At 37.2% G+C, this 12511-nt stretch overlaps 1 protein-coding gene across 4 annotated transcripts in view; it reads left to right on the top strand.

Moving 5' to 3' along the window:
• The window catches only part of fgfrl1b (fibroblast growth factor receptor like 1b), a 30473-nt gene extending 23411 nt beyond the window's left edge, over positions 1-7062 (top strand). The window contains exons 4-11 of one of the 4 annotated variants that reach the window (XM_057348798.1): positions 812-877; positions 1064-1342; positions 1461-1814; positions 2358-5499; positions 5656-5685; positions 5795-5923; positions 6007-6062; positions 6214-7062. In XM_057348798.1, coding sequence (XP_057204781.1) covers positions 812-877; positions 1064-1342; positions 1461-1814; positions 2358-2731 — 1073 coding nt within the window. In that variant the 3' untranslated portion in view covers positions 2732-5499; positions 5656-5685; positions 5795-5923; positions 6007-6062; positions 6214-7062. Of the gene's footprint in view, positions 1-811; positions 878-1063; positions 1343-1460; positions 1815-2357; positions 5924-6006; positions 6063-6213 lie in introns of all 4 variants that reach the window. The other 3 variants (XM_057348800.1, XM_057348797.1, XM_057348796.1) reach the window with 3 other exon arrangements.
• Positions 7063-12511: the final 5449 nt, after the last annotated feature.

Below are 12511 nucleotides of genomic sequence, written 5' to 3'. Positions count from 1 at the left end.
TAGTTGTCACAGGGGAGATGTCGCACTTACAGTATTCAAAATGCAAGTTCTTTATTATGGACTGTTAGGATTATAGACAGAATAAAAGATGGACAGCGTGACGGCGCTTCCTTCCATTGTAATGAATTGATCGTAAAACATCCAACGATGGGCACTGACATGTTACGCAAAAACGTCAGTTTGGAGACTGGGCATGCGCAGAAGGAATCGTCAGTGGAGCCAGAGTCTGCGCAGTATTGATCACGAAGTGCAGCGTGGTATCAAGGTCCTGCCCATAATCCCTGATGACTCAATCGTAAATGAAGAAATCATGTTACAGCACCCCTTTTTATAACATCTTATAACTAACTAAAACCAACTTTTTCAAAAAACGAACACTTGGACTTACATCATCGTGATTAAAAACTGACTCAAATACGAGAAAACATCTTTTGAAAAAATAATTGGATTTTATAGTGTGGCTCCTGTCCCATTTGTTTACATGTAGAGGGTTTATTGCCTGTACTGCAGCCAGCCACCAGGGGATGATCAAAGGGCCGGCAGCTTCACTTTTCAGGACGTGTGAGGCACCCCTGGTTAGGATACAAAGTTTGCAATAATTTGTACATTTTAAAGTTTAAAAAAAGATTTTTAATTAGTTGCCCTGGTTTCCCCTTTACAGTATATACGTACACTGTACATGTAAAAAATATTTTAAAATCTGTCTGATAATCTAATCTTTCTGCTTATAATTTACAATATCTGTATAGAATGCTGAACTAAAAAATGCGTCTGGTGCAGTTACTTCATTCATTCAAATTAAATCTTTCAGACGATGCAGCTGTGCCACCAAACCAACCTCCCCCAGCCGCTGCAGAACCAACCGGAGAGCTGTGGGGTAAGCGTATAACACACTCCCTCCTCCACTTTCACTCTGCATTACACAACACATGAGGTCATCAGCATACGCCAGAAAGAATGTGAAAAGTGATTTAATTTCATCAAGATTTCTGACTACTCGGCACAGAATGTTCTGTCATGCAATCATAGCGTCATGCTTTAGTTGTTTTTTGTGCCTCCGCAGTGAAGCCACGCTTCAGTCAGCCCACAAAGATGCGCAGGCGAGTGTTGGAGCAGCCTGTGGGCAGCTCGGTGCGTCTCAAGTGTCTGGCCAATGGCAATCCAACACCGGTCATCACATGGTGGAAAGACCAGACTCAGCTGCCCAGCCCGCACCAGAATAAGCGCCCACTGTGGACTCTGACTCTGAAAAACCTTCAGCCTCAGGACAGTGCCAAGTATACCTGTCACGTCTTTAATGTAGCTGGGCACATCAATGCCACATACAAAGTGGATGTAATTGGTGAGTTCCCACAATAAATGTGTGTATTTGACCAACTGCATTGATTTGGATAATGGAGAAGTGTCCCCATTATTAAAATTAATAAAATGTTTTTATTTCCAATCTGTCTCCTCCATAGAGCGCACAAACTCGAAGCCCATTCTCACTGGTACCCATCCTGTCAACACAACTGTGGAGTTCGGTGGAACGGCTTCTTTCCAGTGTAAAGTTCACAGTGACGTGAAGCCAGTGGTCCAGTGGCTGAAGCGAGTCGATCCTGGCACAGAGGGGCGCTATAACTCCACGCTGGAGGTTGGTGGTCAGCACTTTGTGGTGCTTCCCACCGGGGACGTGTGGTCCAGACCTGATGGTTCCTATCTTAACAAACTGGCCATCGTCAAAGCACGAGATGAAGATGCTGGGATGTATATCTGTCTAGGGGCTAATACCATAGGCTACAGCTTTCGCAGTGCCTACCTTACTGTTCTCTCAGGTCAGTAAAAGACTGTAGAAACATGGATAAAGGTTTTTACTCACCTCATAGAAGTTGCATAAGCTTTTATCTTAAGCATATAACACAAAATTGTTAAGAACATAGTATAATCTATTCAAACTGTGGCTTTATTTTTTGGGGGAATTATTAAATGCAATCCTTATAATGACATACAATTATCTCTTTAATAATTTTAGAAAGTATTAATAATTATTAATTTGAATGATTAATAAAATAAATAAGTAATTAAAATTCATTTAAAAATAATTAATAACTATTGTTTAAATAATAATTAATACATAATTAATAAAGTAATTACAATTAATAATTTAATTTCAAAATGAACAAAGCAGATAGAATTAAATGTTTTACTATATTAGCAATAGAAGTCTACTTTCAAAAATGTCCATACTGTAATTTTACCGATGATAAAAATGTTTACATGTCCTTGGAGGTTTTCCTCCACTGTGACAGTTTGACATGCTCAATGCATTTTTTACATTTTGGAAATAAATTTTAACAAAAAGCCTGTTTTGCTTACAGATCCCAAAATGGAAAAGCCAGTTATTCCGCGGCACATCAGCCCCGGTCTTCCCTGGCCCCTGATTATTGGCATCCCAGCTGCAGCGCTTCTCATCGTTGGAGCCATCGTGCTCTGGCTGTGCCACAGCCGTCGACGCCAGAGAGCCTTGCCTCCCAGACCGACGATGTATCGAGACCACCACATTCCAGACAAAGAACTCAGCATGCCCAGCAGCGTCACGCCTGACCTGCCCAGCCAAAGACTAATGGGCCCTCCAGCCCTCAGTGGTCCACCAAAGATTTACACCAAGGTCTACACAGACATGCACACCCACACACACTCCCACGCACACATGGAGGGGAAAGTGCACCAGCATTTTCATTACCAGTGTTAACCGGTTACCTACAGCTTTATCAATTGACTCATGCTGCTGTCTGTCTTCCCACAAGCTAAGAGCCATCACTTGAGGACCACAAACTTTAGTGTAGAGCTACATAGGAACCCATGAGTAGTGATGAAAGAGGATCTGTGAATTTTGGACCAACATTCCTGATGTGTTCGTTCTGGTGGATCCCCTTTACTTTATGACGTCTCAGGTCAGGAACAAAAGCATCACTCTGTATGGACCTAACATTTCTTTGAGGTTTTATTGCTCAGCTCAGAGAACAGTGAAATAGAAGAAGCAAAGTGAGGACAACTACAGAGGAACTATTTTAAATTTAGAGAAACTGTGATGATCTGTTATGAATGCTAGTAGCACTAGCAAAGCTGTTTACAATGCATTCTGAACTTGTCAGTACATAAGCAAGATGTGGTGTTTTCTTTTCTCCTTTTCTTGTTTGTTTTGTAACATTACAGTATATTGTAAAGATGTTGTGTTATTGTGTGTTATAGTGTAAGAAGTTGATGTCAGGGAAACTGGATGGATGACTAAATGGAAGAGGGGGGTAAGGCCTTCTGTCGTATTAGCTTTCAAAGGTACTTTTTGCATTGAGCTCAACTTTTTAATAACTGCAGTATTACTTTAACGTGCCTTCTCTATGCCGACGCAATCACACTGTTTTTTCAAACCTTAATATTACTCAACTTTTAGATGGCCTGTAAACATAATATTTGAAACCAGAGCTAGTCAGTTACCAGGTGACCTGTTGCTGCCTTCGTGAGCCATGCTCTCTACAAAGTCTATAAATGTGAGAACTTGTTTATCTGAAATACTGCATGCTGCAATTGTACTTTGGTGCTCATGTAAGTATATTTTAATAGTATTTTTGTAAGAAATAAATCATTTTCTATTTTCTCGTATTCATTTATGGTTTCACCCCCAAATAATTCACACAAACGTTTGCATATTTTCGATGGGAAATGAAAGTTGGATGCCACCGCAGTGGCTGTAGACTCACTGCACCCTCCCCGACACGGCCTCAGACCGCTGTTAGTTTAACAGGCCGTGGAATGCGATGAGAAATCAAGTTATTCTTTTCGACACCAGGAAAGAAGGGAAATATTCCCCGCAGGATTTGATGGGTATTAATATTGGGATAGGGTTACCAGAAGGGCTGTAGTTTCCTCTGTTTTCCCTGTGGATGACAAAGGCAAGAAAACTCTCGCTTAACACCAAAAGCCCCAAAGTTGAGTTCAGACCGAGAACTGGACATTTGACCTCATGAAAGACTGAAAGAAAAAGATTGGGTTATGCTGGATAAATGTAATGAAGTAATTCTGAAGATGGAAGAACAGCCAGTACCTGTGAACTGTTTATGCAAACATTGTTGCCAAGGAGGGTTAGGGCATCACCTAGAGGCAATGTTTGGTGTTGCGAGTAAATACAGCATGAAATAAGGCTTTTTTCAACGGGAAGTTTCTCAACTGAAACACAACAGAGGTGCAAACGAAAATTCAAAATGTGTTATATGTTGCCTCTGGGCAATTCCAGCGTTATGGACGTGACATTTTGCGTTGTGGACGTGACATAAAAATGCTCAGAGAATGAATTTGTTACGATTATATTGAACCATCTGTTTATATTTTACTGAACCCTTGTTGATAGAGTCTAAACATCAAAAAATGTCAGTCTATGAAAAAAATGTATATTTAAGAAAATGGAAATAAACATGCGTTATGGATGTGACAAAAAAAGGACGCGGTTTTTGGGAGACAATAAACTTTGTAGGATTTCTATAAAATAAAATGCACAATCCTGAAGCAATAATACCCAATGAATGGAGAAGGGATGCCTCTTTATAGAACATAAAATAGTTACTTTATATTCATTTTCATGTGTCCATTTATGAGAAATATGTAGCGTTATGGATGTGACAATCCTGAAAATGGCACTTACCTGACTATGAAAAATCATGCACTAAAAATACAACAAATGCTTTACAAATTTGAAGAGAGATCTTACATGGGTATTTGAACCACCAAATGTTAAAATCTGTACTGTAAAACCGCTGGTAAAAACTTAATTTTTTCGTGGTAAGGTTGACATTTTCACGGAATTGCCCCTCTGTCAATTTTGGTGCTTCCTTTTGAGTGACCACAGCACATTAGTGTTACAATTCTAAAATAAAATACCAACCACAACTTCACATGCTCTGTTTAGACCCCTCAGACCTTTAAAGAGAGTTTCTATTTTAGATAGATGTGTCAACAGACAAACAATAATAAAAACATCAGTTCTGTGGTCTGGAAAGTTTTTATTGGTTTCTTTGCTATCTGTCTATTTGTGGTCTTTTGTAATGTGCTGTATGGTTTTGAAAGCAGCAGATGCATGTTTTTTTATGCTACATGTCATAGACATACAGCCTTTAATGCCACAGAATACTTGATGGTGTTTGATCTGTACATATTAAAACTGGCCTTGGATGCACAGTAAGAATATTTGTGAAGCTCTTTTAGCTGCAGTATGTTATAGGTATGATACAAATCGATTAGATTTGTGTAGATTAAGTGTTTTATTTTGTTTGATCTTCTTCATAGTTTAATGTTTTTAATGTATATATTTTCTACATCCTATGTTATAGTCATGTGATCCTATAAGGCTCTTCGTCTAAAGTGTTCAGTGTTAATAGAGGCGGTGCTCAAGTTTTTATCCCTTATTTGGATGTCAATGCAACTGAAATATGCGGCTCAGCATTTTTCTGCTACTTTTCAGTCCCGTTTGTAAGTATCATTGTATATTTCTTTGGACTCTAAAAACAGAATATTAACCTATAAATATTATACATTTTAATGTACGTATTAAACTTTAATTATGACTGTATTAAATATCTATGCTCGAGAAGTGATATTGGTTTAAAGAAAGTTTTTCTTATTCAGATTCTAACAATTGCGCATCTAACAGTCGAGGTAAAACATATCCAGCCAATATCTCTTTGTGAATGCAGAATATCAATTTTAGTGTACATTTGTGTCATTTACATTGCTTAATTTCAAGCTCATATTTTTTATATCTCAGATAATAACAATGGAAACATATACATTCCTGTCATTGCATGTCTCTGTCAAGCATTGTTGCTTTCAACTGCTGTTAATGTCTACCTTATATGCATGACAAGATATAGAGAAGCATGTCAAAACATTTACAGTAAGTGCTGATATTTCATACTCGTAGAAAATATGTATTTAATTATATTTAAATTCAAAAGCTGTGTGCTGTTGTCATTTCAGCTCATTATTTTGCTGTATGGTGCAGATCTGACAGACCAAATGACTCGAATGATCAGGTACATTTTTAGCGTACGCAAAGGCATTTTTAGGGGATGGCATTCTGTGATCCAACATAGGCCTAAATCAGAAAGTTATACAGGTATATAAAATATTCCTAACCAACACAAATAGCCTACTGTAATAATCCATAGATATGTTTGATTGTAGGTTCAAGCTGATGAAACCCAAAATTGTGCACTGAATATCTCTAGTGACAATAGAGAGACTGATAGACCACCTGAAGAGTGTGTGTACTCTGATGTGAAATGCTCTTGAAAGGAGTGAAACGGCCACCCGTACACGTAACATACTGTAGTATTGACTTTTCTTTACTAATTACTTTAAATTTTAAAGATGGTGTTGTTGATAATATGCATTTCTATTCATGTCCTCTTTTGAATGCTTGATTAACTTTTTTTCTATCTTCTAGTTTGGTTTTGGTTTAAAGTGTAACCAAACATCTATTGAAGTAAAACTTTTAAAACAGATTATTTAATATTTTAATTTAGAGGTTTTGCAGTTTTTAACTTGAATGATGTCACATCACCCTGTGTCAAAAATAATTGTCATGTTGGTTAATATCCAACATTTTATTTCAACCAATAGATTACTGTTGGTTGGATGAAAATGTTATATATTTCGCTGCAATATTCCAAATGGTTAAATCAGCATGTAGTGTGTGTTTTGCAATACAGTAAGCATTATAAGACGAATAAGACGAAATAAATCAATTACATTTTGACAATGTTGTAACATTTCTCAAAAGGCTTTTTTATTCGTTTTGTTTGAAGAAATATGTAAAAACTTTCGATAGACACCACTGTACTGTCTCATTGAATGAAGCGCCACTCGTCTGTAAAGGTTTGACACATACTGATTATCAGAATGTAATAAAAATGTAAGTTATTGTAGCATTTTTTTTTTAAATACTCTACATAAATTTACATAAACACACCTGATGTCAATATACAAGTATTTAACATAAAATGTATTTTGTGTTGTGTTGTCATTGTATTGTTGTGCAATTAAGATGTTCTAACATTTTTAAATGAAAGAATGCTTGCATAGTAAAAAATGTCTCATAAATAAATATCTTTAAAAAACTTTGAATTGTTCAAAACTGTCCAGTTCATTGAATACATTTTTGATAACTGCAATCTCCAAACATACCATACGAGGGCATCAAGCCTTAGCAAATGAAAAATGTTTTAAAAGGAAACGCAACCAATTTTACAGGATTATTCATAATTTGCATAAATTACAGATTTAACGCTTTAAAATTTATAGTAGTTTATATTTTGGTAGATGACAAGTTACAGCATGCTTGCAGCTACATGCCTGATGCTTCAGACTGCAGCTTCAGTCTGGACTTCTTTGCTGGTCTCAGTATGTGCCCTTTGATGCTGCTGGATGACCTCATGCCTGTACCTTGCCTGGCATACTTGAACCTTGAAACAGAACAGAATACCAGCAGGGTGGACCAACCAAAGACAAGACAATGGGCTTCCTTAATCAAGTGCATTGAAAGCAACAGTTCTTTTGACAACATTTTATGGAAAAATTTTCACATTTTTAGCAACGAATTGACAGAAAGGAAATGTGGTTTGACTTTTACCACCTCTATCAACTTAGCACCTCTGTTACAACTTGACCCATAGCCAGTATCTATCAAACATCTTTCACAAGTTCTTACAGATATAACACAGGAAATAAGAGAACAGGAAGCCCTCTTCTCTAATTGTGCAAATGTATCATTTCTCGAGTGCTACAAAATGATCTAGTCTTTGTGCAGACATTCCAGGCAGTTAAGTGCTGTTCCTAAATATGTGTAAGTGTTGTTTTGGCCTTCAAATATACAGTATTTTAATGGTACTGCAGTAGTTAATGGTACTCTTTAAAAGCGTAACCGTATTTCTTTAGGTTTCAAAATCTAAAAAGAGTGTTATACAGTCAGCGGTTTCTTTTAATTCAAAGGCACTTGAATGTGTTTTAAATATAAAGAATGCATTGCATTTTTTGTTTCAGATTTAACAGACTGCACAGTTCTCCACCAGCCTGACTCTGTTATCACAACCGAGCCTGCATGATGACAAAGTTTCTTTGCAAAAAACTACTCCATCCATAGCATGTTCTGGCACAGGCAGACCAGGGCCAGCAGCCATGTGGTGTGGTTAAAGCTGGAACAATTAATGATTCAAATTTTCATTAAAAATATGAAAACAAAAATATTCAGTATCAGCAAACGATAGAAAAGAATGAAAGAAAGCTTTTCTCCTAGTATTAAAAACATCAGTCAATTGGATGAAGCAATTACTGCGGAATTTAGATATTTTTTCATATTGTGTTTGGAAATTGAGTATTTTTTACATTAAATGGCCTAATTCTACGAGTACCAGTAAGTAATGATTAATACTTTTAAAACACACAGAAACATTTTTATGCTATATTTTAGTAAAGGAATTTGCTTAATATAGTTTGTGTCGTCTTATTTAAAAGCAAGTGTGGTTTAGAAAATTATGTTTGATTACGCACACATTATATTTCTTTGGTAAAACCGTTTATTTCAATTGCTGTTTAGTAGTTTTAATGCATATTTTGAAAACAATGTGTTTAAGTCATTATTATTGTAGGCTACTTTAAACTGAGATCGGTTTTCAGTCTCTAAATCTGGCGGATTAAAACTGATTGTAACGAAGTTCGTAGTAACAAGGAAGGAAGATGACGAGGTTGGCTGGACTGAGAACTGGCTTTATTCAACAGAAAGATTCCTCAATATATAAACACACCCACACACGCGCGCTGATCCTTCAGCCGTAAGATTCAATGGGAAACATAAAGTCCTTTGATAGATTCCTCGACAGGTATATTTTCTCGTGGCAACACTCTGGCATACCGTACTCAATCCGTGTCTCTCTCTGCCTGAGTTCGGTCTGCTTGCTATTTATATATGCCATCTCTCCGCGCCCTTACTGGAACGAGACACATGTGTTGATACTTTGCAATTGCCCCACTTACTCACTGCTGGTCTCCCAGCTCTCACTCCTGCTGCAGACCTCGCTGAACCACGCCCCCCTCGCCACACTTGTAAAATAAAAACTTACAGTACCACTTAAATCAGTGTAAGCGTATAGGCACAACATAAGCCTGAAAATCTTGATTCACTGTTAAACACAAAATACCATTTCTTTTTGGTGTGTTTAATTGATTTTCATCTACAGTTTCTTTCACCACCTCCCAGCCCTCATGTTCTCAGAGAGACAACAAAACCATCCATATTAAAGTAGTAAAGTTTACTACTCAAATATATAAACAGACAAAATACAGAATTTGTTCATCTTTCAATAACGTCACAACAATGTATAAACAACTGCTTTACACCACAGATGCACATCTCCAAGTACAGCTGATGCTAATGAGAAAGATCAAAGCCTGAGAAAATGATGACCACAATAGAAGATCATTCTCAGCTGACACCTCAGAAAAAAATGTTATTGTCCATATTTTGTAATACAGCAGTTTACTACAATTTAATAATTTGCCTCGACATTTTTACAGTGTGAAGTACAAAATATATGATTTGGGTATGTGCTTTCACATGGCTGAACACTGTCTATTCTTTTTCGCATAATTAATTGTAATTAGGTCACATTTTAAAAGGATTCTTGACATAAACCTTCCCTTGGCACAAAAAAGATAAAATAAAATAAAAATGCAAATGTTCCCTTTTTAAGACATTTTAATGATCTGATGTGTTGTCTTCATTAATCTTTTTTCAAGGCTTTCGTAAAGTGTTTACTCAAACAGTGTTTACTCAATTATCCTATATTCAACTACACTGAGATCATACAGCTGGCTGTACATGTTGTCCTGAAGAGCTTCATTTCCTCTCATTCTTCTGTTTTTCCTTCCTTAAAATCCAGAGCAGCATAATGTAACTGCCATGCATCACAGACCTGTGAGAGTAAGACATGACCAAAACATTTGAAACAGTAAATAAGAGAATTAGAGAAAATGTACTTCCTTAAATGTATTCTGACTCCAAATAGATTTCACTTATAAACAGATGAATTCATGAAGCACACCTGATTGGAAGTGTGTTCTTTATCAAGGCTTTGAACATTTTCTGGTTGAAAGAAAAAAAAAGACGAATTGTGGAAGAGGTAACATGAACTGATTTTAATTAAGAGAAAATGTTATTTGATGTCACAGAATCAATCTGGTTACAATCTGGTTTACTGCTAGCAACCCTGTCATCTCTAGGAATCTGAGGCACTCCTCTCCGCTGGTTCAAATCCTACCTCTCCAGCAGATCCTTCAGGGTGTCATGGAGGGGCTCGCTATCTACTGCTCACCACATGATCACTGGGGTCCCTCAGGGATCGGTGCTTGGGCCGCTGCTTTTTTCCATCTACACGACATCCTTGGGACTCATCATACGAACACACGGCTTCTCCTATCACTGTTATGCTGACGACACCCAGATTTACATCTCATTTCACCCAGACGATACCACTGTAGCAGCTCGCATTACAGCCTGCCTAGAAGACATCTCAGCTTGGATGAAAGAGCATCACCTCCAGCTGAACCCTGCCAAGACAGAACTACTCGTATTTCCGGCACACCCCATGGTGCAACACGATCTCCCCATCCAACTTGGTAATACCACAATCACTCCTTTCAAAACAGCCAGGAACCTCAGAGTCTTATTTGATGAACAGCTGTTCTTCAATGATCACATTGCAAAGACAACGCGCTCATGCCGATATGTCTTATTTAACATTAGAAAGGTTTGTCCCTATCTCACTGAGCATGCGGCACAACTCCTTGTCCAGGCCCTGGTAATCTCAAGGTTGGTCTACTGCAATGCTCTCCTTGCTGGTCTTCCTGCAAAGGCTATCAAACCACTCCAGCTGGTTCAGAATGCAGCAGCACGCCTCATCTTCCGAGAGTTTACAATCTCATTTACAAGAGGGTCCTGGCCAAGATAGGCAGCACGATTTAGTTACATGACAACATAAAGTTACATTTCAATTTCATACACAAAAACATACAAAATTCACTAAAAACAATTGCAATCAGGCGACTCTACAACCAAATCCTTTAAAATACATTTAAAATTATTTAATGATACCAGCTCTTTTAAACCTAATTTGTCGTGTAAGTGGTTCCGGAGCGGCATAACTAAATGCCCGTTTACCCACATTTCTTCGAACTTTAGGGATGTTTAAGAGATAGTAGTCCTCTGAACAAAGCCCATAACTCTTTACATCCTTCTGAGAGATATTTTGCTGTAGGTATGAAGGAAAAACCCTAAAATAACTTTATATATAAATAAATACCAATGCTTAAGTCTATGGGATGACAATGCCGGCCATCCAACCCAAGAGTACAAAAAGCAATGATGAGTAAGGGCTTTTGAGTTGGCGATAAACCTCAATGCACCATGATAAACTGAATCCAACGTCTGTAAACAATGTTTAGGTGCCTGCATATATATGATATCGCAGTAATCCAGTACTGACAAAAATGTTGCTGCTACCAATCTCTTCCATGCTGCAAGATAAAGATAATTTTTTACTCTTAAGAAAAGGCCCAATTTCGACCTTAATTTTTTCACAAGGTTTTGAATATGAGGCCCATAAGAAAGAGAATCGTCAATTAAAAATCCCAAATAGTTATACTTAGATACTTTTTCAATCACAAGACCTTGAAGAGTAGTAATTGAGCATGAGCTTGAATGTACAGACCTATTTTTGGTAAACATCATAATTTTGGATTTCTCCGCATTTAGAACAAGTCTTAAATCGCTCAATCGACTCACTGCCTGATCCAGTGTTGGTGCAGAAGAGTAAATCACCATGTCATCAGCTTACAGATAAAAATTTGATTGTACTAGATTCTCCCCAATATTGTTGATATATAAAATAAATAATAATGGCCCAAGGACCGATCCCTGTGGTACGCCAATCTTTACATTCCGAGTACTCTAAGTAATTCCCTCTATTTTAATACATTGAGATCTATCCGACAAATAATTTCCAAACCACCCAACGGTGTTTGCTGATAAACCTACATTAATTAGCCTCTGCTTCAAAATTTCATGATCTACAAGGTCAAAAGCCTTAGATAGATCAATAAAAAGAGCAGCACTATGATTTTTATTGTCCAATGAGACCATTAAATCATTTATTACTTTTGTAATTGCTGTGGATGTACTGTGTTTTTCCTAAATCCAGATTGTAACTCTGATAAAACATTTTTAGAAGATAGAAACTGTTTTAATTGATCATTTACCAGCGATTCCAGTACCTTTGATAGTATGGACAATTTCGAGATAAGCCTATAATTATTCAATAAGTTTGGTCACCTCCTTTAAATAGAGGCCGCACATAGGCATTTTTCCAGATAGAAGGAATTTCATTTGTAGACAAGGAAAGGTTATAAATATTTAGTTAGTGGTGGCGCA

The sequence above is a fragment of the Triplophysa rosa genome, linkage group LG13 (assembly GCF_024868665.1).
Source record: "Triplophysa rosa linkage group LG13, Trosa_1v2, whole genome shotgun sequence".
In the NCBI taxonomy this organism is placed as follows: Eukaryota; Metazoa; Chordata; class Actinopteri; order Cypriniformes; family Nemacheilidae; genus Triplophysa; species Triplophysa rosa.
Note: the sequence above shows the minus strand (reverse complement) of the source record. Positions and strands in the feature narration are given on the sequence as shown.